A 24,344-nucleotide genomic window follows, 5' to 3' on the forward strand; every position below is an offset into this window, starting at 1 on the left:
GAACAAAATGTGTTGAAGTACTGATTTATCAAACAAATGCAAAGACTGGTATATTTACAGTAGTAACGACTAATATAACAATATATGCAGTGTGAGACTATGCGTGTGTGTATAATCTAAACTCTCACCTGCTAGACTGCCGGGTCTCTGGAGTGTAGCAGTTGCGTAGAGCTCATGGGAAATCTTGTACTGGTCGGACGCGTGGTGAGCTGCGAGCCGTTTGGGAGACAAAGTGGCATAACTGCCGATGCCTGAGCTCATCTGCAAAGCCAAGAAGACGTTCTCAGTCAAATACTGCTAAATAAACACAGCCAGATGTATATGTGTTTTGCTTCAATTGGTTCCTGTGCATTTCAATTTGCTAAACCAACTCACCTTTATTTCCATTTACACATGGTAAAGTTGCCTTAAGTGGGTTTATGGGTGGAAATTGTCACTTTGTGTAAATCACTTGAAAGCACTTAGCATTATATAACTCAGTGAACACAAGTGCCACATAAAAGTTTCATATTGGTACAATGTAAGCACACATTCAACATGACAGAATTTAAAAAAATAATCTGCTCTTACAAAGATAATGCTCAATTTATAGTAAACATATTTTTCAGTCTTTAACAGGATGTCAAACTGGCAGCCATATTGTGTCTGAGGAGGGTCTTTACCTGATGAAGGGGCGATGATGAGCCAGCCCCTCCCCCAGTGGCAGTGGAGATGGGTGGAGAGGCCAACCTCAGGGGAGAACCTCCACCACCCCCTGTTGTCACGGCAACGTTGGTACTTGAGAACAAAAAGCAAAATTATGATCTTTCTAATAATGAAATTAATTAATAATGTATATATATATATATATATATATATATATATATATATATATATATATATATATATATATATATATATATATATATATATACACACACGCACACACACACATATATATTAGGGGTGCCAGGTGATTAAAATCTTTAATCGTAATTAATCGCATGACTTCAATAATTAACTCACGATTATTTTTTTAAATATCTGTTCTAAATGTACAATAAAATGTACAATAATTTTCCCCTAAGTTTTCATATTGTTGTTAACATAAAAGTGGGGAAAAAAATTATCTAATAGAAATATGGCTGCATATTTTAGTCATAATTCATAAAATTGAGTTAAAATTAAAAATATGTAGTTTACTTTAAAAAACAAGCGTGATATTGATTTATGTTGAGGTCATATTTTTGTTACTAGATAGCATAATTGCATTTGTAAGATGTTGCTGACAGCTCAGTGCATTTTTTTTTCATATTAAGAGCTATTTAATCTACTCATTTAATCACAGCCATTTTCATTGGAACAACCCCAGTGGTCCAAGGGTCGACGTGACCGGCGAAACGAGCCATGAACCTTGCGGATCATTGCTCAAAGTAATATAATATATAGCATGCCAATTAATTCCACTGTTGTTCTTGTTGATGAATTTATACAGAAAGAGCAAGCAAATAAAAAAATATTTTTTTGTGTGTCGATCTTTAAAGAGTTGTTACCTAGGGATATGTGCTATTTTCTACTGCAATCTATACTATTTTCTATCATATTGAATTATTTCTTATCATCCCACCTCCCACCATCTGGAAGAGTGATGCGCTTAATGCAAAATTCTGTTCATCAGCCGTCCTTTTCATCCTCAGTATCAACAGCAATTCATCAAAATCAAGATGAGCATCACAGCCACTCATGTACCTGAATGACTTCGCCAGTCGGTTAGCAGGACACTGTTTGCTGGGAGAGGAGGATGAGGAAGAAGGCAGACGTTGAGTGGTGGAATACCCCAGAGAATCAGATGCCGAGCCCAGGCGTTGGAGTTTATTGGGGGACCCTGGACCTGAACCCCCTCCCCCGCCACACAGGGGGGAATTAACACGCTGGGTGGGTAAAGTGGAGCTGGAGTAGTAGATGCCTGCAGGACAAAATTTAAATAAATAAAAGATGTTTTAACTTTATAGCATAATGTTTTCCTTGTTAGGATTGTTAATAACCGACACATTATCCATATAACGTAACAGTAATGTGATTTACACTTGGTGACAATAAGAACAATTTTGATTGGCACTGTCAGAGGCTTATTAAGCACAGTTTGCAGTGGAGAATTATTGAATTGCATTATACTGTGTTTTTTGTTTTTTTGTTCTCTGACACTTTCAATCAAAACTTGGTATTATATGCTCGATAATTCGATAAATCGATAATTTATGCTGTGGGTAGAACTAACATACTGTATTTGGAAGACGTGATTTCTTATTCTATGATGCACATCTTTTTAAAAAAAAATCCAACTGCAATCATGTTTGATTCTACTAAAATACACGGCTATAAAAGAAAAGACGTAAATATGTTTAAAGATACTACTTCATATAGTTCACAAATAGTAATAACTATTTACATGCTTTTTGTTTTTATGACTGTAACAAACAGTGCAAAAGACCAATAGTTGTTTTCCTGTATTTATTCCTTGCACAAAAGAGGAAAGAGGAATTATTGATAATAAACATAGACTACAGTATACAATGTTTTCATGCCAACACTGCAGTTGCTGTCCACTTGAGTAAACATTAAGCTACCACATGCTCACAAACATCCAATTGTTTACAAAACTTGGAACAAAACATACAAAATAAATGTGTAACACGAGCCACATGCTGCTTCACCAAGCCTAAAGACAAAGCAACGTTTGAACAGGGTCAAGGTTTACTGCCGAGTGTCGCAAATCACTTCCACGATATTACAAGGAGCACATATTTTAACGATTATTTGAAATTCTAAGGTGCCGTGCAAAACTGTCAGCGTCATCAAATTTCAGCAACTCAGCAAACGGTCATTTTGATTTATAAATTATAGTAAAAAATATATGGCTAATTGACCAGAGGCACAAAAAAAGAAAAAAAAAGAGGAAGGGGAGAGGTGAACACTTACCCGACCCTGCCCCACTCTGTGATTGTTGCTGCTGGGCTGCACGGCTCGAAGTCACCTGGGGGATGGTGTAAGAAATACAGAGGAGGAAAGGGAAAGGAGTGATAAATAATTACAGAGTGAGGGGTGGCAAGGTAACAGAATGGTAAGGAAGAAATGCAGAGTGAACCAAAGGAGAATGAAAGAGATAAAGAGTAGCGAGTATTAAAAAAACTTTTATGCACAATGGCTTCAGTCACATCTTTGAGCGAAGGGGCCTGCATGAACCTTGAAAAGAACATAATGAAATCCCCGCGCAACACAGAGGGGGGATTGAAACAGACTCTTGGAAGCAGATGATGAACTCAGAGGAGCTGCTCTGACCGAAATAATCTCTCATTAAGGCTTGTTGTACCACCTACTCAAACTAGAGATGGCAACTACAAAGGTCTGTCATGTATTGTCACATAAATCCTGTCACTCACTATTTTAAGCCATCAGTTACATACAGTTGTGAGCCAAATCCCCAGATGTTAAATACTTTGCAGTAATATTGTTTAACTGTAATCTAATTGCTTAATCTAATTGCCTAACCCTGACCGAATGTCCCTGATATGTATCATGAAAGTTTTTCAATAAAACAACCCGGTTCCAATTATTAAGGTCCATTAAAACTAAACTAGTTTTTGGCTTTCAATTGACAGGCAGTGTTGCATTATTGTTCTACAAGTCAGCATACAAGTGGTTGGTTGTGGCAGGTGTGACATATTAAATTGGTGCTGAAAAAACGACAACTTCTAACATTTGGCACAATTTCTTACTAAATTCTCATGTGAACATGCCACCTTAGTCTTCACACACAGCAGTGGGAGGGAGAGGACATATGCCAGTGCTCAGCTGAGCTTCACAGCCTTATGTTGATACTTAGAGCTGTAAAGGTGATCCAGATACATCATTACCCACCCGAGCAGCGATAATAGACTATGATGCAAGCACACAGTCCCTGAGTCACCTTGGAGCACTGGCATTATTTCACTTTGGCTTGCAAAAGAGAACAAAAAAAAGCTACTTTTTCTGGCTCATCTCAATTAATGGCAAGATTAAATAGCATCTAAAAGAATATGTGTATGTGTGCACAAACTGTGTACAAGTATGCAGAATAGTTGCAGCAGTGCAAAAAGGCCATGCCTGCTCAGCAAAACTTCCCCTGGATGAGGACTAACAGAACAAAAATTAATCTGTATAAGTATTAGGACCATGTTGAAAATGGGGACGGTAGCTTAAAAAAGTTGTAATCGGGCTTACATGATACATGTCAAATAGTATAAGGATAAAAAAATAAAGAATGAATGTCCACAAACATCAAAAAAAAGAAAAAAGCTATAGCTTACCCTCCAGATAAGCAAAATTGTACTTTAGTAAGAATATTTATGATTGGACTCATCTAAAGCTATGTGACAGATTGTTTGTGCAGTCACAATTGATCAGTACATTTTTGTCTTCACATTGTAACCATACAACCTGAACCATAGAACCTGATGTAAGTTCTATTTTGTTTTATATTGTGTTTTTTGTGTGTGTTTTTTAGATTTCAAAGGTTGCAACGTTTTATTTACATACAGTCACACTTATTTAATGTGTTTTTTATTTATTTATTTATATTTTAACAAAACGGGGATTCTATACCTCGAAAAGTTGCCATGATAGAGAAAAACTAAAATAAATAATAAATAATTAAAAAATATTTACAAACAGCTGTCAGACCTAACGTAACAAAAATTGTGTTCCCCATTGGGTTTTTTTAACACAACTTGTTCATAAAATACTTTTTTTTATTTTTATGTTTTACTTACAACCTGGACTTTATTATGATAACTTCTATCAATCCACGTTCTAAACCACCTGTCCTCATTAATGTCAACCAATGACAATAAGATTTGTCAATCCATTGACTATAACCTACTCAGCTATTGCACATGCTAACAGTTTGACTAGATGCAAATTCAGGAGAAGCGGGAGCAAGGACTCTTTACAGACTTGAAATCTTTTTGACTGTTCAATTCTACATGAACATAATAACAAATATATATTCAAATGTATTCAGCTCAGCATAAATTACAGTTTTGGCTGTCTTTACTGGTTTTACATTACCACTGTTTACCATAACCACCATTTGTGCTGTAATTTACATTACCAATGCAAACTCAACAGCAATACTGCGCATTATTGACACTTATACGAACAACAAACAAAACGCAATTCAAACAAGACATCCGGTATTTTATGTGGCTGACTGTTAGCATGACCACTTCACAGTTCTGAGATTGTGACTTCAATCCCAGATCTGAAACTTCTTCAGGTCAAATTACCATACAGTTGGTCAGTTTGTGACTTAAATGACTGCAACTCTTCAAAAAGTTCAATTCACAAATGAACACCGTTACACTTTCTGTGAGTTGGACTCCACCTAATTATCAATTCCTTTTAGCAGCTTCCTCAGCTGCTCATTATAATTTGCTGAAATCATCTCATTTTCCATGTAACCTTCATGAATAAATTATAAACTCACATCAAAACAACCTAATGATTTTCAGAATAGAGATAAACATGTTTTTTTCCCATTATTTTCAGAATATATTAGCAATATCATATGTTTGAGTAAAATTGTGACATACTGTATATAAATTACAAAATGTACTTTAAAAATTTTTTTGTTTACATATAATTTTTTTCTTGCAACATACCCTTTAACTTACACCCCTAATTAAAAATGTATGGAGCGGTAACTAATTCAAAGTGTCTATCATGTCTTCCTCATCATGCACCCAAGGAATAAGCACCATGGGACTATGTGTTAGTTTAGTAGGTTACAAAGCTGAAATGAGATGCAACACCCAAAAAGTGATTCCAAGATGCCTGATAGGAAAGTTGACCAATTTAAAGGCAGCATTACCATAGATTGATGAATCATTAAGAAGGCAAATAAATGATTAGCAAGCTTTCCCTATTGTATTGGTTGTCACCTTTGCAGTGCTACTTCTGCCACTATAACAGTGGAATAGTTGAGGTGCCATGTAGCCATGTATTATTAAAGCAAAGCCTCTCAAGGTTATAAATACCCCACAGAAGAGCACCAACATGCTTCTCCTTGCTATTTCCCTCCAAATCAGCCTAAAACGGCATTGTCTAGCTTTAAACATTCTCATATACACACATTAGCAAAAATACTACAACACCACCAGGGTTATGCTCCGCCAAGGGAACACTGCTACAATCACACGCCAATAAAAACACACATGTATTGTACATGCCTGTAGGCCACACCTGCCCATCGAGCTGCAGCAGTAGCTGGTGAAAAAGTCAATTCATGACCCTCTCTGACAGCTCTGGCCCAATTACACTGACAAGGCCAAAACATGAGAGGCGATTACACACAAAGCCAGAGACACACAGACAGCAATGTGAGGCAGGAGGAGGTGAAGAATAAAGCACCGCCATGGCACAAACATGACAACTAATAATATGGAATTATGTGGGGAAATAATAATAAGTCACCTTAAGAATGTGAAACCAACTTATTCAATGCCAGTGACGGTTTTTCAAGTCATAGATAAAGTATGTTTATTTTTTCCACTTTCTTTCTGAAAATGGCTGGGAATGATCTCAGAGATGAAAAATTAAGGCCCAAATATCTTCAAAAACCTTGCAGCTATAAACAAAGGCAGATCATTTGAGCGTCTGTTTGCGAGGCCCCTCGTGGGCAAATAAGCACGTTTATGGCGATGCATGCATCACCTTGGAAATTATGACGTGCTGTATTACTCTTCATTAACACACTGCTGTGATTCTACTTGCAGCTTTAATTCTCAGGTCCTCATAAACACAACACTCACTGGGGTGCCCTTAATTGTGTGTGGGTGAACAGCTTATTACCTGTCTCCTTAATAACGGCTTAAACTGTGTTTGAAAACTTTAAAATCTCTTCATTAATGCATTACAGGATACAGGCGATACATTGTAATTGATGTGGAAATAAAAGCTAGCAAAAGAAGTGGATTGATGTTTGCTCAGTGTTATGACACACAACTGGAGCAACAAGACGACCATAAAAACATCTTGCTGTAAAAGTACATGCAGGCTCTTCAAATTAATCCGTCAAGTGTTCTAAGTACTGAAAAAGTGAAACGTTAGTTAAAATCAGCCATGTTGTTTTCATCGTTAGTGCCTTCAGCATATCCTACCTGGTTATAGCTGTGCACGGCACCTCCAACCTGCCCGCTGCGCTGAGGAGATGCTGCGGAGATGTTGTCGCTAAGGGCGAGGGTCTGGTTGCTATGGTAGCTGGCAGAGTACTGGAGCGAAGCCTCCGGGGTGGAGTTGAGCTGCAAGGAACTCTGGGAGAGGAGCGCCGGTCCTATGGACAGAGAGACAGGAGTCGGTCGGACTGGGGGGTCGAGTTTGTCATGCGAGCATGCATGTATATAGGGAGAGAAATGGGTGAGGAAGACCAGGGAGAGATTGAAAGAGTAGCGGGGGACGAAGGGGCGCGATTGAGAGGCGAAGAGTGAAATGGGCAAGCGAGAAAGAGAGAGAGAGAGAGAGAGCACAATTTAGAGCAGATAGTGCAGCAGTGCAGCACTCCGCGAGTTGGAGATGGCATACATAATTTATTAGCAGAGGAAAAAAGAAACAGAGAACATGGGAGGATGAGGAGGACGAGGAGGAGGAAGGTTGAAAAGAAGAAGTTGCAATAGACTGAACAACTCGATATCTTTCCTCGCCGAAACATGTTGAAAGTTACCATCGACTTGAACAAACCTCCATTTGAACCCTTTTCCGCAATGCATGGATGTTATACTTTGGCGAGGAATGGAGAAACCGCAGCTTTTTGAAGCTACTTTTACTGCCTTTATGCCTCAGGCGGCTCACTACTCCCAATTATTTCATAATTCTTCAAACCAAAAAAACTCAAATAAATAAATAAATAAAAGAGCAAACATTAGGTACACCTACATGACCTACTTAGATACATTAAACAGATTTAATGAAAAGTCAGTTTTTACAAAGAGAGTAATGCTTAATTGTGATTAACAGGGATCAATTAGGTAATGGCGACAATTTATTATTTTTGCTTTGCTGTGGCACTGTATCACACTAGATATTTCTAATATTTGGGTTATCTAATTCAAATAAATGAAAGTCAAAATTAGGGATAGGTGAATATCGTTACTAGGTATCAGTAATGGGCCGATACATGGCCTTATTTATTATTAAAGTATGGGTACTCGCGACGGTGGCTGATTGTGACAGTTTTATGACTGTAAAGTAGAAATTAGAATAATAGAAAATTACCATTAATTTCATGTAAATTTAAGGAAAAATTATATCTTGGAATATATATCTTAGTCATTTGGATTCACAGTAAAGCTCTGTTCTCAAAAATAAACAATTAATTAAATTTTAAATAAAGTTTTCAAGTGTTGACAGGTGATTAGGTCGCATATGACAAGTTGGGTCAAACCATTCTGGTATGGAGGAAATGCTGGGTTTTTAGGACACTTAAATTTAATTGCCTATTGAACATAAAACAAATTTTATGAACTTTTATATATTTTAAAAAATATTTACATATACTTTTACAATATATTTTAAAATCTCATGTACGCCCTGGAGTGCCTTCACGTACAACCAGGGGTACTCGTACCCCCATTTGAGAACCACTGTTCTATGCTAGTGGTATCAGTAATTGCTATCGGTAACTACTCAAGGGTTTAGTACTTGTACTGGTATCATTGAATTTGGATATTGAACAGGTACCTAATATTGTGGCCAGCAAGTAGGTCATCAAGGCTCTCAATAGCCAGTGGTGTGGACGAGTGCGTTTGTGTTTATATCACATTGTGTTTTATTCAAGGGCAGTTAGATCTGTGACTTTGTGTTCCCATCGCTCATATATATTTCATTAGCGTCACTATTTTTACTCCTTTGCTGTGCCTTTTCATTTCTGACAAAAAAGACTGATATGCCTGTGATGTGCTTAATTACAGCTCTCATGGCGGATGCACCACATTAATGAAATGCTTAAAAGGCTTACAAGGTGGCGCAGTGCATAGCTTTGAATACACAGGAAGAAAGTTGGGGTAAAATATATTCTTGCAAATATTTAGAAAGAAATCAGATGAGAAATGTCAACAAAACACATTCTAAAGACTGGAGAAGTTCAAGTATACAGAAAAGAATGGATGGATATGATTAGGGTGTAGGATAATGATATAGTTATCCTAATCGCATAATTGTCTGTTATTTGTAAAAGTTTTCAGAAAATAAACGGTACAACAAACTAAACAAAAACAAGAATAATTCAGTTGCATCCATTCAACTATCAACCTGACCTAGACGACTGCGAATCTATCCATCCATCCATTTTCTTAACCGCTTGTCCTCACAAGCCTATCCCAGCTGGCTTTGGGCAGTAGGCGGGGTACACCCTGAACTGGTTGCCAGCCAATCGCAGGACTGTGAATCTACTCAAAATCAATTTTGGGCAAGTACATTGGTATTCTTTATTGATATTGTGACAGTAAGCTAACAATGGCGATGCGGTTAGACTAATAATATTATTTTCATAAAATGTATTAAGCATTTTCCAAACTACTTTATTAAACTTGTATCCCACTGAGAGGTTGAGTGTTTGCCAAGCATTTGCGAGATGTTTGACAAATGTTTTAACGGATACATATCTTGATATTTTGCATTACTTACATATATTTTTATGAAAACATTCATATGTATACCCAAATGACATTTTTATTATGCTGGATGGCAAAAACAATGTCTTCTTTTAATGTTAGCAGCACGTCCGGTTTAGCAGCAGAGCCGTGCCTGGTGGAAATTTTTGTGCACTCTATCAGCTAGAAGCAGCTTTGAGACACGCAGGGAAACTTTGTGAATAATTGCACAATATCGATTCTGACATCTCCGTATCAATACGTGTATTGTAAAGAAACCCACTACAGTATATTTCCGTATTGATTTTTTTAGCACACCCCTACTAAACTCTCCTAAAGCTTCTCTGTGATGACATGTGCTCTAACTCAGCTGTTTATTTGTCAGGAAGACACTCCAGAACCAATGAACCATGACCACTATAAGAAATAAACGATGAATGTGCGTCCCTTTTAAAGCCGACCATGAGCGTCTACCCCAGAAAAACAAATGTAGTCTTATTTCTCAGTCTCTATCATCCAATGAATTTCTCCCTGAAAACTGAGATCAACCTCCTCTGCTTCTTGCCTTCACAAAACACTTGTCTTATCCCATCCCCATGCAATCCCTTGCTTGTCATGAATTATTAACCATTACTTTGTGTGAATCGGAGCTCCCAGAGCCGCCAAAGAGCGTACAAAAAAAAAAAAATGTACAGTGCATGTTTGTTTCAAAATTTGTGCATGTGATGTAAAGTGAGTTGGTGCTGGCTACAGGGAATGTGGAGCTTGTTCTTATGGTGTTGTGGAAGTGAGGGTGAATTTGTGTTACATGCATTTATGATAGGAAGTGTATGCCCAAATTGATGATGGGCATGAATGAAAGATGAGTTTTAAGATTACGTGTAATTTACACTGCAACTTGCAAAAAATACTTGGATATTTTTTTTTCTTATATCACATTCACTGTGTGATGAATTGAATTTATCAGCACCCACACATTGAAATGCTTGTGGGATATGCACATTTCAGTGTGCATTTGCAAAACAGCAGGAGCCCAACAAAAGGAGCTATCACAAAAGCATTCTCTTTCATAAAGCACTATTTCTCTCACTACGTTGCATGTACTTGCTCATGCTAACTGGTTTCTTATCTGAATAAACCAGCTATGAAAACACGTCAAACCAAGCTGTACCCTGTGCATGACCAAACTGTACATTAGCGTAAAAACAGGCCAGGCAAAGAGCACAGCTCGGCGATGAAAATAAATCTACCGATCGACACAAAATTGATAAGTTATAGCTTATACAAATTAGTTATTTTTACAGAGTTAAGAAAAGTTTTATATGGCCGGAATTCTCTTAGCATAGTAGCATTCACATTCCGCGAGAATGCCTTAGCCATAATATAACTATCGTGAGCGAGGAAAATACGGCGAAGTTTAGCCGCGAAACGCGCATGCGTCACATCCGTAGACAGAGAGCGGGAAATCCAGTCTGAAAACTACTAACCAGAGGTTTGCAGGAGTAGGCATTGTGAACAGCTAATATGCTAATTATTGTTAATATACTATTTAGAAGATGTTTGGATCATAAATGGTCAAAAAGGCCATCCATGCTACAAAAACTGAAATCTCAAGTAAGATATAATTTTCTTAAATTTAACCTAAATTTGCTTTTGCTTTGACAAGTTATTTTTAATTCAAGACAAGATCATTTTACTTATTTTAAGACACTTATTACTTAATTATTTTTATTTAAGTAAGCAGTCTTGGCATTGAGTGTAACGGCCGGTTTTAAGTACTGTGAGGCTTAAAACAAGCATTTTCCACATTTTAAGATGACAACTAACCAACATCAAAGGTACTGAATTGGGGTTTCACAAATTGAATTTTCTTTTTTCCAGATGTTGCTTAATCTAGTAATAAGATAAATGGAAAAAAATACAAGTGCAATATAGCTTAAATAGTTATTTACTAAGCTCATTTTTCCTTGTTCAATTACCAGCTCAGTGGTCTAGTGGTAAAAGTAAAGTGTTAAAGTGCCTACCCTCAGACTTGGAGGTTGTGGGTTCAATCCCTGGCTGGGTCATACCAAACACAATAAAAATGGGACCTGTTACCTCCCTGCTTGACATTCAGGCTGGGTTATCCAAGTTTAAATAAATATGTTTGTATTTTAAGAAAATAGTTCTATTTATTACAGCTTGAAAAAAGTAAACATTACGTGTTTTTCGTCTAAAAATACTATTTTCAAGACCGCTATGGTTGATATGGGCCTAGTATTATTTCTCTTATTTTTCAAAATCTTACAGGTAAATTTAAATAAGGTTTTCTTGTTCTGTTGGCAGATAAGTTTGTTTATTTGTAGTAATAATTTTCTTATTTTACTATATTTGACCGTAATGTATAAGAAGATAGAGCCATGAAGCAATCCGTGTTTTCCATGTCTAGGTTAACTACGATATTGTTTTTTATGTTTTCAAATGTCCATCTTACATGACTAAATGCCTAAAGATGGCTTCTTCTGACCAAATCGAACATTTAAAGCTAAAACGCCAGTGTTTTTTATTTCTTGTTTTTTTTTCTAATTCTGCAAAAGTGCCGTATCACCGTGTACGTGTGAAGCTCTTGATCGTTCCAATTTTGAAACAATTTAGTAAAAATAAAAAATAAAAATAAATGTTTGTTATCTGCAAATGATCTCCCTTGAGAACAAATGTGAATAAATACAAAAAGTAACAATTCTAATGTGTTTCTCTGTAATATATTATGCATTTTGGCTGGAACTGTGCTTTGTTCTGATTTGCTTTGAGGAATGTCAAAAGCACAACATGTGGGAAATAATTAGAATTCAATCAGGCCCTATTTAAATTCCCAGTTAGCCTCTGAAAGCACAAAAACACACACAAACAGGCATGCGCACGTACATAATAGGCACAGGCCCACAATACGTTGCTGATAAACATACTTACTTTCCACACCGTCAAGGATTCCTGACTCCTGGAGGGAACGGATGCAGGAATCCACCAACTCCAGACCTGTGGTCAACTCATCCTCAATATCCTTTTGTCCATCAGCTGAGAAAGTAGACCACAATCAATGATTCTGGGATTGAGCCATAATATACAAGAAAAATCTATACTTAAAATCGAGACCTTTCATGAAGTGGTGAAATGGTAGTGCTAATTACCTTGTGCATTCCAACGAAACTGTTCATCTGCCGAACTGCAAGGAAAGCATAAATACAAAGACACATTACGTTATTGAAAAAAGGAAGCAGAAATTCACGTCCGATGAGAGTCCTTAGAAATCAGAAAATATTAATCATATGGATGGTAATTACTGTAAGTGGAAAATAGAAAAGAAGTAAGGTTTCCATATAATCTTCATTAGATATGATACATCAACAGAAAATCTACCATTTCAGTGCCAGATGTATGAAAATGTTATGGTCACAAATGAAACTGAGCCGCTAAGTAGTGAAGGAAAATTATATACAAATGAAAAAGAAGAAAAAAAGAAAAAGAAGAGAAAAAAACCTGTCTGAGCTGAGACGAGGCTGACAGACATGAGACTGTTGTGGTAAGTACAGTCAGCGTCATTCTACTTTGTTGCACACCTCCGCTCGGAATACCGCAACACTTCAACCCCAATAGGCTGCCACTTTCTTAAAATAGGAATCCTGTTGTGTAGAGACGTTTTACATAACTACACTCGCAACAGCTAAATCTCACAGCGCCCTCTACTATTCTAATTAAACCCTGCCGCACCCAAACTACACATTTGAGATTATTCATATAGACAGTTGAGGTCTGTTGAAATGTACATCACAAGCAAAACTGCTATCTTGTATTAGAATGAATGTTTTTGGAAAGTGGTGCAAGTACGGAAAACAAATGAAAAGACAAAATGCAGATAACCTTGGCGGATCTGAGGGCACGCAGGTCCCTGCAACATTAAAATGGATGCAAACTGTGTAGCAAGCAGAGAATCTTGGGAAAGATGTCATCTCAAAATACTGTTTGTGAGACCTTTAATACAACTCAAGGAACACGTTTTTAACAGACTCTGGATCTGACAGACTGTTTGTGTTATTTTGTTTAGCAAGGGACTTAAAATGGACGATTAATTGAGTGGTTCTACCAAGAGTTTATTATACCAATTTGATCATGTGGGTTAAAATTTGGTACAATTTCTTACTTCATTATGCTCACAAACATTAAAATGCTAAGGTTTAGCCCTGCAAACAAAAACAAGATAAGTTGTATGTGCGCTAGATCTTTTTAGCCGATTAGGGCATTATTGAGTGCATTACTGTGTTTCTACCACTAGAGCCGGGAGCGCACAAGCACTCTTCTCCCTTTAAAGCCGGGAGAGCGGATACTGTCATATATATATATACATATATATACATATATATATATATACATATATACATACATATATATACATATATATATATACATATTCACACAAACCTAAGTTTATTATATATATATATAAATACATATATACATATATATATATATATATATATATATATATATATATATATATATATAACAAACCTAAGTTTATTATATATATATATATATATATATATATATATATATATATATATATATATATATATAATAAACTTAGGTTTGTGTGAATACCACAGGTGTAAACTCTGAAATGTTTTTGGAATTATGTTTCTATCTGCTCTGAAATGTTTTTGGAATTATGTTTATATCTGCTTCAGGAGCTGAGATTTCAATTATTTAGTAGGTATTAACAATATTCTTGAATTTCCAGGAAAACTTTAGGTTTTCGGGAGTGATTCTAAAGTCACCCAAAGGTTTTAGAAGCATGTTTTGGCAGGCGCTTTAGGCCTGAATGGGTCAACACCCACTATAGGTGAATTGCTCATGTCTTCAAGGAGAATCTCAGCATCCTTCATAAGTCATTAACCCTCAACTCAACCTCAATAAGTCTGCCCAAATCCTCCAGTTGCCTCCTTTAACACATAGTAGCACTTAACAGCACTTGTTTATCCTGAGATGACTTTGAGTTTGTTAGTGTGTGCACAGCCAAGCATATTTGCTCTCACTAAGTGTAGAAAGTAGACAAAATGACAAAATTGAGGGCTAAAATTCATTGTAGAGCTGATATAACAGTGGAAATGTATTGCTCCCTCAAAATAACTCTACTAAAATAAGCTAAACCCCTAGCAAAAAAAAAGTGAGTACACCCCTAAGTGAAAATGTTGAAAAGTGTCAATATTTTCCTCTCAAGTTTGTACAATGAAAAAAAATCTACAGACTCAGTTTTAGGTATGAAGCTCAAAAGCACTCAGATCTGTAGATGTGTCTTTTTATGATGATATGCATCCACCCACTGATGGTTGCCCTAACAACCATCATCAATGCTTCATCATTGTCAGCATGACAGGGTGACATGATAACTATAACCTGTCACTCAAAGCAGCCAGATTGTCTTTTATGCAGAGTGTGTATGTGTGTTATGTTTCGATCAAACTTGTGTGGAGACTGTGCTAGATGAAGTTTTGTTCTGCATTGCTAAGTACAAAGGCATTCCCGTTACAGAAATGTTTGCTTCTGTGTCGATACGCAAACTATTGTGCGCTTACTTTTTTGTTGCAGAATTTTGTTCCCAGCGAGGCTTAAAACAAACTTTTATAAGTTTTGACGGTTCAATTGGTCAGGCTGGAAAAGAAACCAACTTGTCAAAGTCTTGACTGAAACCACCTTCAATGCGCGAGTACTGACAGCTGCAACAAAAAGGGACATCTCCACACAAAAAGAGAAAACAATGCAGCAGAGTGCAGACAATTTCTCTTGAGATATTTGAAGAGTGTTTCTCTCACACAAGCCTTTTTTGAGGACGTCACAATCTTCCACTTGTGTCCAAATTTGGCATGGCAATGTGTTATAATGCTCACGTAGTTATAATATCTCCCACATACAGTACACACTCACACACAACACGATATCTTTAAAAGGTCCCTGTTGGATACAGAAAAACTTGAAGTCTGCACTTTAATAGCAGTCATAAATGCATGCATGGTAGGTAAGTGTATTCTGAAGGAACATCTGCCAAGCTATTATAACAATCATGGCGGTTAAGCTATCGCTGCCTTACATCATAACAGATAATGACGGAATATCTGCATGCATAATTCACCAGAGACTTGTGCTCAGACATGAGGTGAATCACTGTAGTCATGAAATTAGAGTTTTTTTTTTTAATTTCAACAAAAGTTGTCACCCTTAGTCATTGGGGTAATTGTATATAATAAAATTATAAAAACTAGAAAACAACAAGGGCCTGAACCATTTTCCTACTGGCATCAACCCAGAAAAAAACTGAAAATTGCTTTTCTCCAGTTTTTTTCCCCACCATTTCTATTCTTGAGATGTTCCTTTTTAGTCATTTCCAGTTGTGTTTGGGATGAGGTGGCAAGAAAAACGCAGCCAAGGTCTGCTAAATGACATGATTCAATTGCAATGCCTGGGCCATGCTATTCAAAATAGATTAGAGTATTTCGCCACCTCTCTTGAACTGTACCATATGCACTGTTCAAATGATGCTTGCACACAGCATCTTGGTGGCACAAGCAACCTGAAGCCCTTTTCTTGGAAATGTTTTATTACAAGGTGATGCAAAACACAAATTATTAATTTGCGATACATGCACTTGTGGATCCATTAAGCCCCATTTGACTGAACATCAATCACTAAATAGTCTTAGTATTAGCATAGCAGTAGACATTTGCATATGAATTAGAAGAATACAGGGCTGCTGAAAACACAAGGAAATTAAAGTCCAAGTAATAAAACAGCAAATCATTGTTTGCCAACAGTATTCTGACTGCATTCATAAATCTGTGGCAAAGCCAACAAATTCACAGCAGCGCTGATTTTTGTTATGGATATTTAAAGGAATTGCTGTCTGACAGGGAAAACATTGTCATGCAAGTCACGAGCAACAAAAATAGGGCAAAATTAAAATGTTGTACGAGCTGTCAACACCGCCACCACTGAGTAATGCAGAAAATAGCAAGCAAAGGCTGACAACAATCTTGTCATCAGTGTTCGTCAGACACGCTACACGTGGGAGTCACCTATGACTGATTGTCAATCTCCATTTTCTGACATAGAGCAATTATTCACCAGATTGGAGCAATTGGTATAATATGGAATGTGACGTCTGTGTTGCGAAAGGGAAACCTATCATTCACTTTTAATTTAACACTTTAATGAAGAACTTCCTGCTGAATGCACTGTATGTGACCAATACAAAGCTTTTGTTGTAAAATTAGGTACTGGTAAACCCTGTACAAAACACATCGCACGCTGTGAACTGCTCATGAACACAATCACTTTGATGTGCCGCACACGCAGGCTCACAGTCAAGAGCAGCAGTTTGATGCCTTGGTTGGATCCCGAGGTTTGGGGGCCGAGGCAGCCTAAATCACTGGGGATAATCTTTTTTTTTTTTTTTTTTTTCCCCTCTTTTTTTTCTTTTTTTAAGAGCTCAGTATTGTTCATTCGGAAATGTCATCATCATTGCTCTTTTTTTTTAATTTTTTTTATTTATTTATTTTTTATTTTTTTTAAATATATATATATATATATATATACACATATATACATACATATATACATATATACATACATACATACATACATTTTTTTTTTTTTTGTGTGTGTGGGTGAGTATGTGTATGTGCGTGCGTGCGTGCGTGCGTGCGTGCGTGTGTGTATTTGTTAGCTCACCAGAAAACCTATTAGAAAAAAAATCTCATACCGTTCACCTAAATCGAACACCAGGAGACCCGAGGGGACCGAAGAAAACCAAGGAAGGTGAAATCCAGCACCGACCAGACACCCCCCACCAGAACTCCTCCCCAGCCCAAGAAACATCCAGACCCCAACAAATCCAAAAAACATAAAATCAGGGAGGCCTCAAGAGACCAACGGAGAGACCGAGAAAAGGAAGGAAGGACAGACGAAGCCGCGTGAGATCCGAGACACCAGCCTCCACCGATTCAATAACCTGAGGAGGAAACAGATTGTGTCTGAGTTTCGGTAGATGCTGGTGTGGTGGATCTGGCATGCATGAAAATCTCCACCAAAGAGGGGAGCCGTCGACCCCCGCCGGAACAGAGCAAGCGCAACACCTCAGGGCCCCCCAGGCCGCGGCAGCGCCAAAGGACGACCCCCGGGCCCCACCAGGGCCACCGGCCGGAGAGCAAACCCAGGAGCAGGAGCGCCCCCCGCCCCAACACGGCCCGCGCCCCCGGCCCAACGCAGCAGGACGGGGCACTGCAGGCCCACCAGGCACCCCACCGGCCCCCAACCCCCGCCCCCCATCCACCCCCGCCCCCCACCCCAACCCAGCCCCAGCCGCCCCCATGCCCCCAATCCCCCAGACACCCCCCACCCCCAGCACCCCCCCACCCCGCAACCCCCACCACCGCCCCCCCCCCCCAACAAAGCCGCCCCCCCCCCCCGACCCCACCCCAACCAACCGGCAGCCCCCCAACCCCCGACCCCCAGCCCCCGGGGACCACCCGCACCCAGGCACCGGCGCCGAAGAGGGGCCGGACAGCGGAGCGGAGAGGGCAGCCGCGCCCACCCCACCCCCCGCCGTGTGGAAGGACGGAACACCGGGGGCAGAAGGGGGAGATGGGGGCACCGGAGGGCGGCCGACACCCCCGAACCCCAGGCCCAGCGGGGGAAGGCCCCGGTCGTCACCCCAGCGTTCTTTGTGAAAATTAACCCCTGTTACTGAGTCCGCCAGCTCGCGGACTGGCGAACTCTACCCCTAAACCGTGAATGTGACCCCACCCAGTGTATATACAAGTGTGTGTGTGTGGTGCATTAAAATTAGGAGCAGGTGAACCGGAGCCGATGGAAATGATATTCCCACGCTCCGATCCACCCGCCACCCAAGCATGTTGCTGAGTGTATGTGGTGCATTAAAAAAAATAGATAGGGCGGGGGGGGGGGGGGCGGGGGGGGGGGGGGCGGGTGGCGACACGGACAGGGGACCGCAGCACTGCTCTATACTGCGGCCCCCAACCGATGGCACCCCCACAAGCCCCCCCCCCACCCACAAGTTGTGTGGTGTATTAAAATTGGAGGGGAGTTGTAGGGTGAAGACGGTGTTTCCACCCTACCCCACCCCCCAAAGTGTGTTATGTGCCCTATATGTCTATAAAAGTGTATTGTGCAAACCTAGTGTAGTGAGTTAAGAGGTGTGACCAGCGGGGCCCCCCCCAACCGGGCGGGGGCAGGAGGCGCACCGGCCCACCAAGCCCACACCCACCCCACCAGGACCCCGGCGGGCATATGGGACCCGTCCGGCGGGGCGATAGGGCTCGCCCCCCGGATACTGGGTCCCGCCCGAGGTGTCAGGACGCCCACCGGAGCGGGGCGGGCACGACACCAAACCCCAGCCACCTCCGCCGGCCCCCATAGCACCGAGACCCGGGCCATGGATGGAGCCCCCGGCCCAGGGGAGGGGAAGGAAGGCGTACCGGGGAAGGGGAAGGGAGGAGGGAAGGGGACGACAAGAAGGGCAGGGGGCAGCGGCAGGGACGCAAGGAGAGGGGGAGAGGAGGAGGAAGGGCGACGAGGGAGAGGGGACAGGGAGGCGGAGGACGGGCGGGGAGAGGCGAGGAGGGAGAGGCAGCAAGGGGGAGGAAGGGGGACGGGAGAGGGAACCACCGGGCACCCCGGCGGCCCACAGGCCCCGAACCGCGTCGCCGGGCCCAGAGCGACGGACTGCGCCGGAACGGCGCCGCCCCCGACACCAGGGAAAGCCCCGCAACGCAGCACCCCCACTGGGGATAATCTAACGTATGATTTAGAGGGAGTCACTATCAAAGGAAGACTATTACGCCGTTGAAGCATGTGATGGATGTGTGTGCCTGAAGAAGTCCCTCTTCATGACCCCTATGGCTTGTGAACAGTATGGTGGCTCTACATGGATGTCATGATTAAAGGTCAATGTGTTCACAACAGAATTGAGTCAGAAACTGTACAAAATTTACCCAATATAATGCAGTATTTCAGCAATATGGGCATCACAGTGGTTGAGTCAGCTTCTGAGTACCTGAAAATCCCCCAAAAATAGAGTCTGTGGGGAATGTATCATTTAAATAATATTACTTGAATGCAAACAACAAAGGAGTTGTTGGTTCAGATTCAACTAATTAGAACATTATGTTCACTATATGGCACAATGATGTTAATACACATATCAGACTTTGGACGGTTCCGGAATATAATACCTCTAAAATCAATGGACCTCTTTTTTTCTATCCTTCCCTATTGTATACAATTTGTCCTCCTTAGCCGCGTTTCCACCGCAGGACGTTCGGGTATGGGGAGGGGGGAGGGGTAAAGGGACTTTCACAGGAACTGTCCTCTCAGCCGTCCCGCTTGTGGCTGTGTCTCCACTGCGGAGTACGACCCATTTTGCGACGTCACGAGTTTGGATCGACACATAAACGCCGTGCGACGGTTTCTCCCGTTACGTCACCCAAGCACCGCGCAATGAAAATCACGAGGAAAGAGAAAAACTTGTGGTAGTTGCCGTTTTTTCATCTTTTTTTTTATGTACTTGGCGTGGATGGATGGTTTGAGTGAGAGGAGACGGCGTCTAGATGAAGAATTTGAAAAGGCTAACAGTAGAGTGAAACCAAAATAGGCAAAGGATTATTAAGAGAATTGTTTTGGTGGAAGAGACTTAAGCCAAGAATGCATCATCGTCGCGCATGAAGGTTGAAAAGGCTCCTGCAGGGGAGACGCGCACATACAGGGATGGCCCTGTAAATTTATCCCGAAGTTCCTGCGGTGGAAACGCGGCTATAGGTAACTGGAGCTGAACCCTGATGACTGTAGGGGAGACGTGGGTACACCCTGAACTAGACGGCAGATAAATGAAAACAACCTTTCAGACTCACAGACTTTGAATTTACTTTCACATTCAACCCCATTTTTGGCCTATTATCAGATCTTGATCAGGTCTTGAAGTCTGCAAATGTTCAAGATAAAAAGCAAAAGCAAAGCTTTTTACTTCGCCGAACACTGTTGCCGTGGTGGTTTGCTAAGAAAAACTACGGCGATATAGATTTGGTCTTAACATTCGTGCAAACATATGAAATTTTGCACACACATCACGCCTGGCCATTTTGCCTTCTGTTTAGGGAACTCCGAAGCCACTCAACTCATTTGTTCCCAAAAGTGTATGCAAACGTTCTCTTTTAAATATTGTCCACAGTCCCCAAAATTTTTTTATTTGTTTTTTATGGTTTTTTTTTATGCTAGAGCATACAGAAGGCTTTGATGCAGCCTCTGACCAGAAGAGGTCGCTTAAAGCAATGGTAGTTATTTTACAAAAAAATACGGCCAGCAGGTGGCAGCAGAGTATAAGAGATCAACCAGGGCCGTGTTGCAACAAGCTCTTTTCCCCAGTGTTTTCAATGGGTTTGTGAATAATGATGAAACTTAGCTATATTCTAATGCTAATTGTGCAAAACATAAACAGATTTTTTTTTCTGATGAAAGAAGAGACTCTAATTTCTCAATTGGTTGGTTCCATGTTTTATAGCAATAGAAAACAATATTGCGTGGGCCTTGCAAAATCAGTCAAAATCCAGTAAAACAACCGGAAGCAAAGGGGGTCGTTTCAGTGAAAATGGCTGGGTGTGAATGAGTTAAAAGTCCGCTCCTCTGCTCTTAGCAGAGCTCAATTTAGGAACCTTCTTAAGAGTGACGATTCTTTAAGAATAGCTTTTATTTTTACTAGGATCTACTTTTAGAGGAAATTCTAAGAAAACATCATTATTCTAGAAATGTTCTTAGAATTTGGCGTCGTTGCACCAAGAATCTTTAGGAATACAGCCCTGATGGTGAGACAGACATGCCAACCACTATTCCATCACGTTGCCCATTTTTTTTTTTAAGAAAGAAATATTGGTGCTTTAATCATGTGTGCACTCTGACGCTCAACAGGTAAAATTTGGAATTCCAACAGAGCAAATTTAATGGATGTACATTTTTATCTAATCAATCACTCTAGTCATCAAAACAGTACTCCTCCGTAAGAAACAAATAATACAGTCATTTACTTTAACCCATCACTCATGCTTCACATTTTGCTGGTGTAACTATGTGACTAGACAGAGAATGTTTCACAACACGGAGACAAATAACATTGTGGACCATGAATAATACACAGTAGGAGTATGTGTAGGTGTAAAACTTGATAAAGCTACACACCTGAATATATAGATAGAGTATGTGGGAATATATTGAAAGCTGTATGAGGCTGATAGATGAGAAGGATGGGATGTGGCAGGCAGTGAAACTCTGGGACAGGAGCTTTTAATTAAGTGCTGGGAGAGGCGCTGGCTGGTCCGGCTATCAAAATATATCATCACGTCTGGTCTACAATGACTCAACAACTCCATCTAAATCCCAGTGTGTACACACATATGCAGCAGCCACCTGGGTGCAGCTAGCTTGTGGCCGATATTGCTATCTATCTGATAAGGGCTGGACCTACCCACAAAATGATATCGTCTCAATATGTTGCTACTAATCGCATCCGGATATAGCAACGGTGTGAAAATCAATATATTGGCAGAAAACCACCAAGCGGTACGGTACATATTGACATTTATCTTACTGTCATCAGCTCCAAACATTTTGTTAATTATCCAAAGCTGTCAGTACAGTTCTTGGTTTATTAAAACACACTAATGACTTATTGTTTTCATGCTGCTATAAAAAATAAAATAATAAGTTGAAGTGGGCTGAAGAAGAAGTAAGCTGTCTTGCATCTCTGGCAATAAATAAAGGACGACACAGCAATATCAATGTACCATGAGGGATATATTATACCACCTCTAGACTCTTCTTAAATTAGTTGGCACAATCTACAAGCTGTTGCTGGTGTGGTCAATTTATGAAAAGTAAACCTTCTATATACAAAGTCTAGCTCACTGCAACTGGCAACGGCTCTTAGTCTCGTGTGACCAGCGCTTTAAAGATGTCTAGTGGTGGTTACTATACTGTAGGGAGTACCTTACCTTTTATAGAGCATACAATAAAACTAGGTAGCATACTGTTGAGATTGGTATGCAAATGAAAAGCGCAACATAAATCAGACAAATGTGACAGTCAAATATGACATGTTCAACTATCAGTAACACAAACAAACACATATGACAAGGATTAACAACATCCTTTTAACTTCAATAATTGAATGATTTATTGTATTTGGCCATACAATGCATTCTGGGCATAGAGTGGCTTTACCAACATAGATACAAAAAATATGAAGATATGACGCCCGTGCCAATGGTGATGTATAAGCTCGTATGGGCAAAGGGCTACCACGTTCGAGGATACCACGAAAACCCCAAAAATTGAGAATGCATGTTCTGTATTGAAAACACGTTTTGGCGTAGACAAAACGTCAACTCCATAAAAATCAGCTGACAAATGAAAAATGTATGACTTATTTTCAAATGGAATGTCGCTGAGCTAGGCTGCTACTGTGCGTCGTATTATGACAGTTGAACTGTGTGTGCTTTAGTAATACATGTAAAGCTTGTGATATCACGTGAGTCTATTAGCATTAGCATCTACTTCGTTGCGCTCCGATCACCGGTAGTGAAAGCCTTTGATCGAGTTTGGTCAGTGTAGTATTTGCAACAATCAGTCAGGCATTTATTTATTTATTCCATTTTATTTATATTCTTCTTTGCACCTTCTTATTATTCTTCTGTCTATGCCATGTACATCATTACGTGGGTGCCACTGTTCAGACTGAGATACGACAGGTGAATTAAATGGTGCCATTTTACCAAGATGACAAACTTGTGTTGCCAAAACTCAGGTTAAATTGTATATATTCCCAAATGTTACTTGAAGAGCTGTTGTATTCAATTCAAATATTTGCACTTCACTGTGTTCATGAAGAAGTTGTACGGTGTATGACCATATGTTTGATGGTGACTTTTTGTGGCCACTGGATATTTGTGTTTCATTTTATTTATTTACTTAGTTAAATCCATTTTATATTCTGTGTTCTATACAAAATATGTATTTTATTAAAATAATAATAATAATAATGGGGAAAAAAGATAACAGTAAACTGCCATTATGCCATACAGCCTTCTGCTATGGCACTAGTACTCTGGGGTGGATTATTCATAATTAAATAACACATTTTTAAGTTAAAGCAAAAAACAGTCATGTAATTTTTCTATGAATGACAAGTATTTTGCGTATTGGGTAGCCTTCACAATTTGTTACGATGACACCATTGTATAACCTAATAAAACAAACTGTTCTGCTTGGTGAAAATGGGCTTGTAGTATTTACAATTGAGAGATAAAGATGTCTACAGACATCAGAGACGAGAGCAGAAATTGTTCAAACAATAGAAACCTGAAGGCTCCAAAGTCTCCCAGTCACGCAAGCCGTGGCAGCAAAATGTACACGCATGAACATCCTGGTTCCCCAGGTTTATATTTGTGAGACCAGTCATCAGCTGAGACAACACCGAATCAATCATCATGGAACAATCTTAGGTCTTCAACAGTCCCCCTGGGTTTGGCCAAGGACATCAGAAAAACCACAATGGCAAAATATTTTCTTAGAATAACAAGACTGGCAGTG

At 39.7% G+C, this 24,344-nt stretch overlaps 1 protein-coding gene across 3 annotated transcripts in view; it reads right to left on the reverse strand.

Moving 5' to 3' along the window:
• The window catches only part of ctnnd2a (catenin (cadherin-associated protein), delta 2a), a 251,414-nt gene that overhangs the window by 128,044 nt on the left and 99,026 nt on the right, over positions 1 to 24,344 (reverse strand). For all 3 annotated transcript variants that reach the window (XM_086066020.1, XM_086066021.1, XM_086066019.1), the window contains exons 4-10: positions 12,830 to 12,864; positions 12,612 to 12,716; positions 7,176 to 7,348; positions 2,959 to 3,013; positions 1,729 to 1,945; positions 663 to 777; positions 129 to 261 (exon numbers count right to left, since the gene is read on the reverse strand). In XM_086066020.1, coding sequence (XP_085922146.1) covers positions 129 to 261; positions 663 to 777; positions 1,729 to 1,945; positions 2,959 to 3,013; positions 7,176 to 7,348; positions 12,612 to 12,716; positions 12,830 to 12,864 — 833 coding nt within the window. The remainder of the gene's footprint in view (positions 1 to 128; positions 262 to 662; positions 778 to 1,728; positions 1,946 to 2,958; positions 3,014 to 7,175; positions 7,349 to 12,611; positions 12,717 to 12,829; positions 12,865 to 24,344) is intronic.

This window comes from Leptonotus elevatus, chromosome 21, assembly GCF_054856555.1.
Source record: "Leptonotus elevatus isolate MCC_2025b chromosome 21, RoL_Lele_1.0, whole genome shotgun sequence".
NCBI lineage: Eukaryota > Metazoa > Chordata > Actinopteri > Syngnathiformes > Syngnathidae > Leptonotus > Leptonotus elevatus.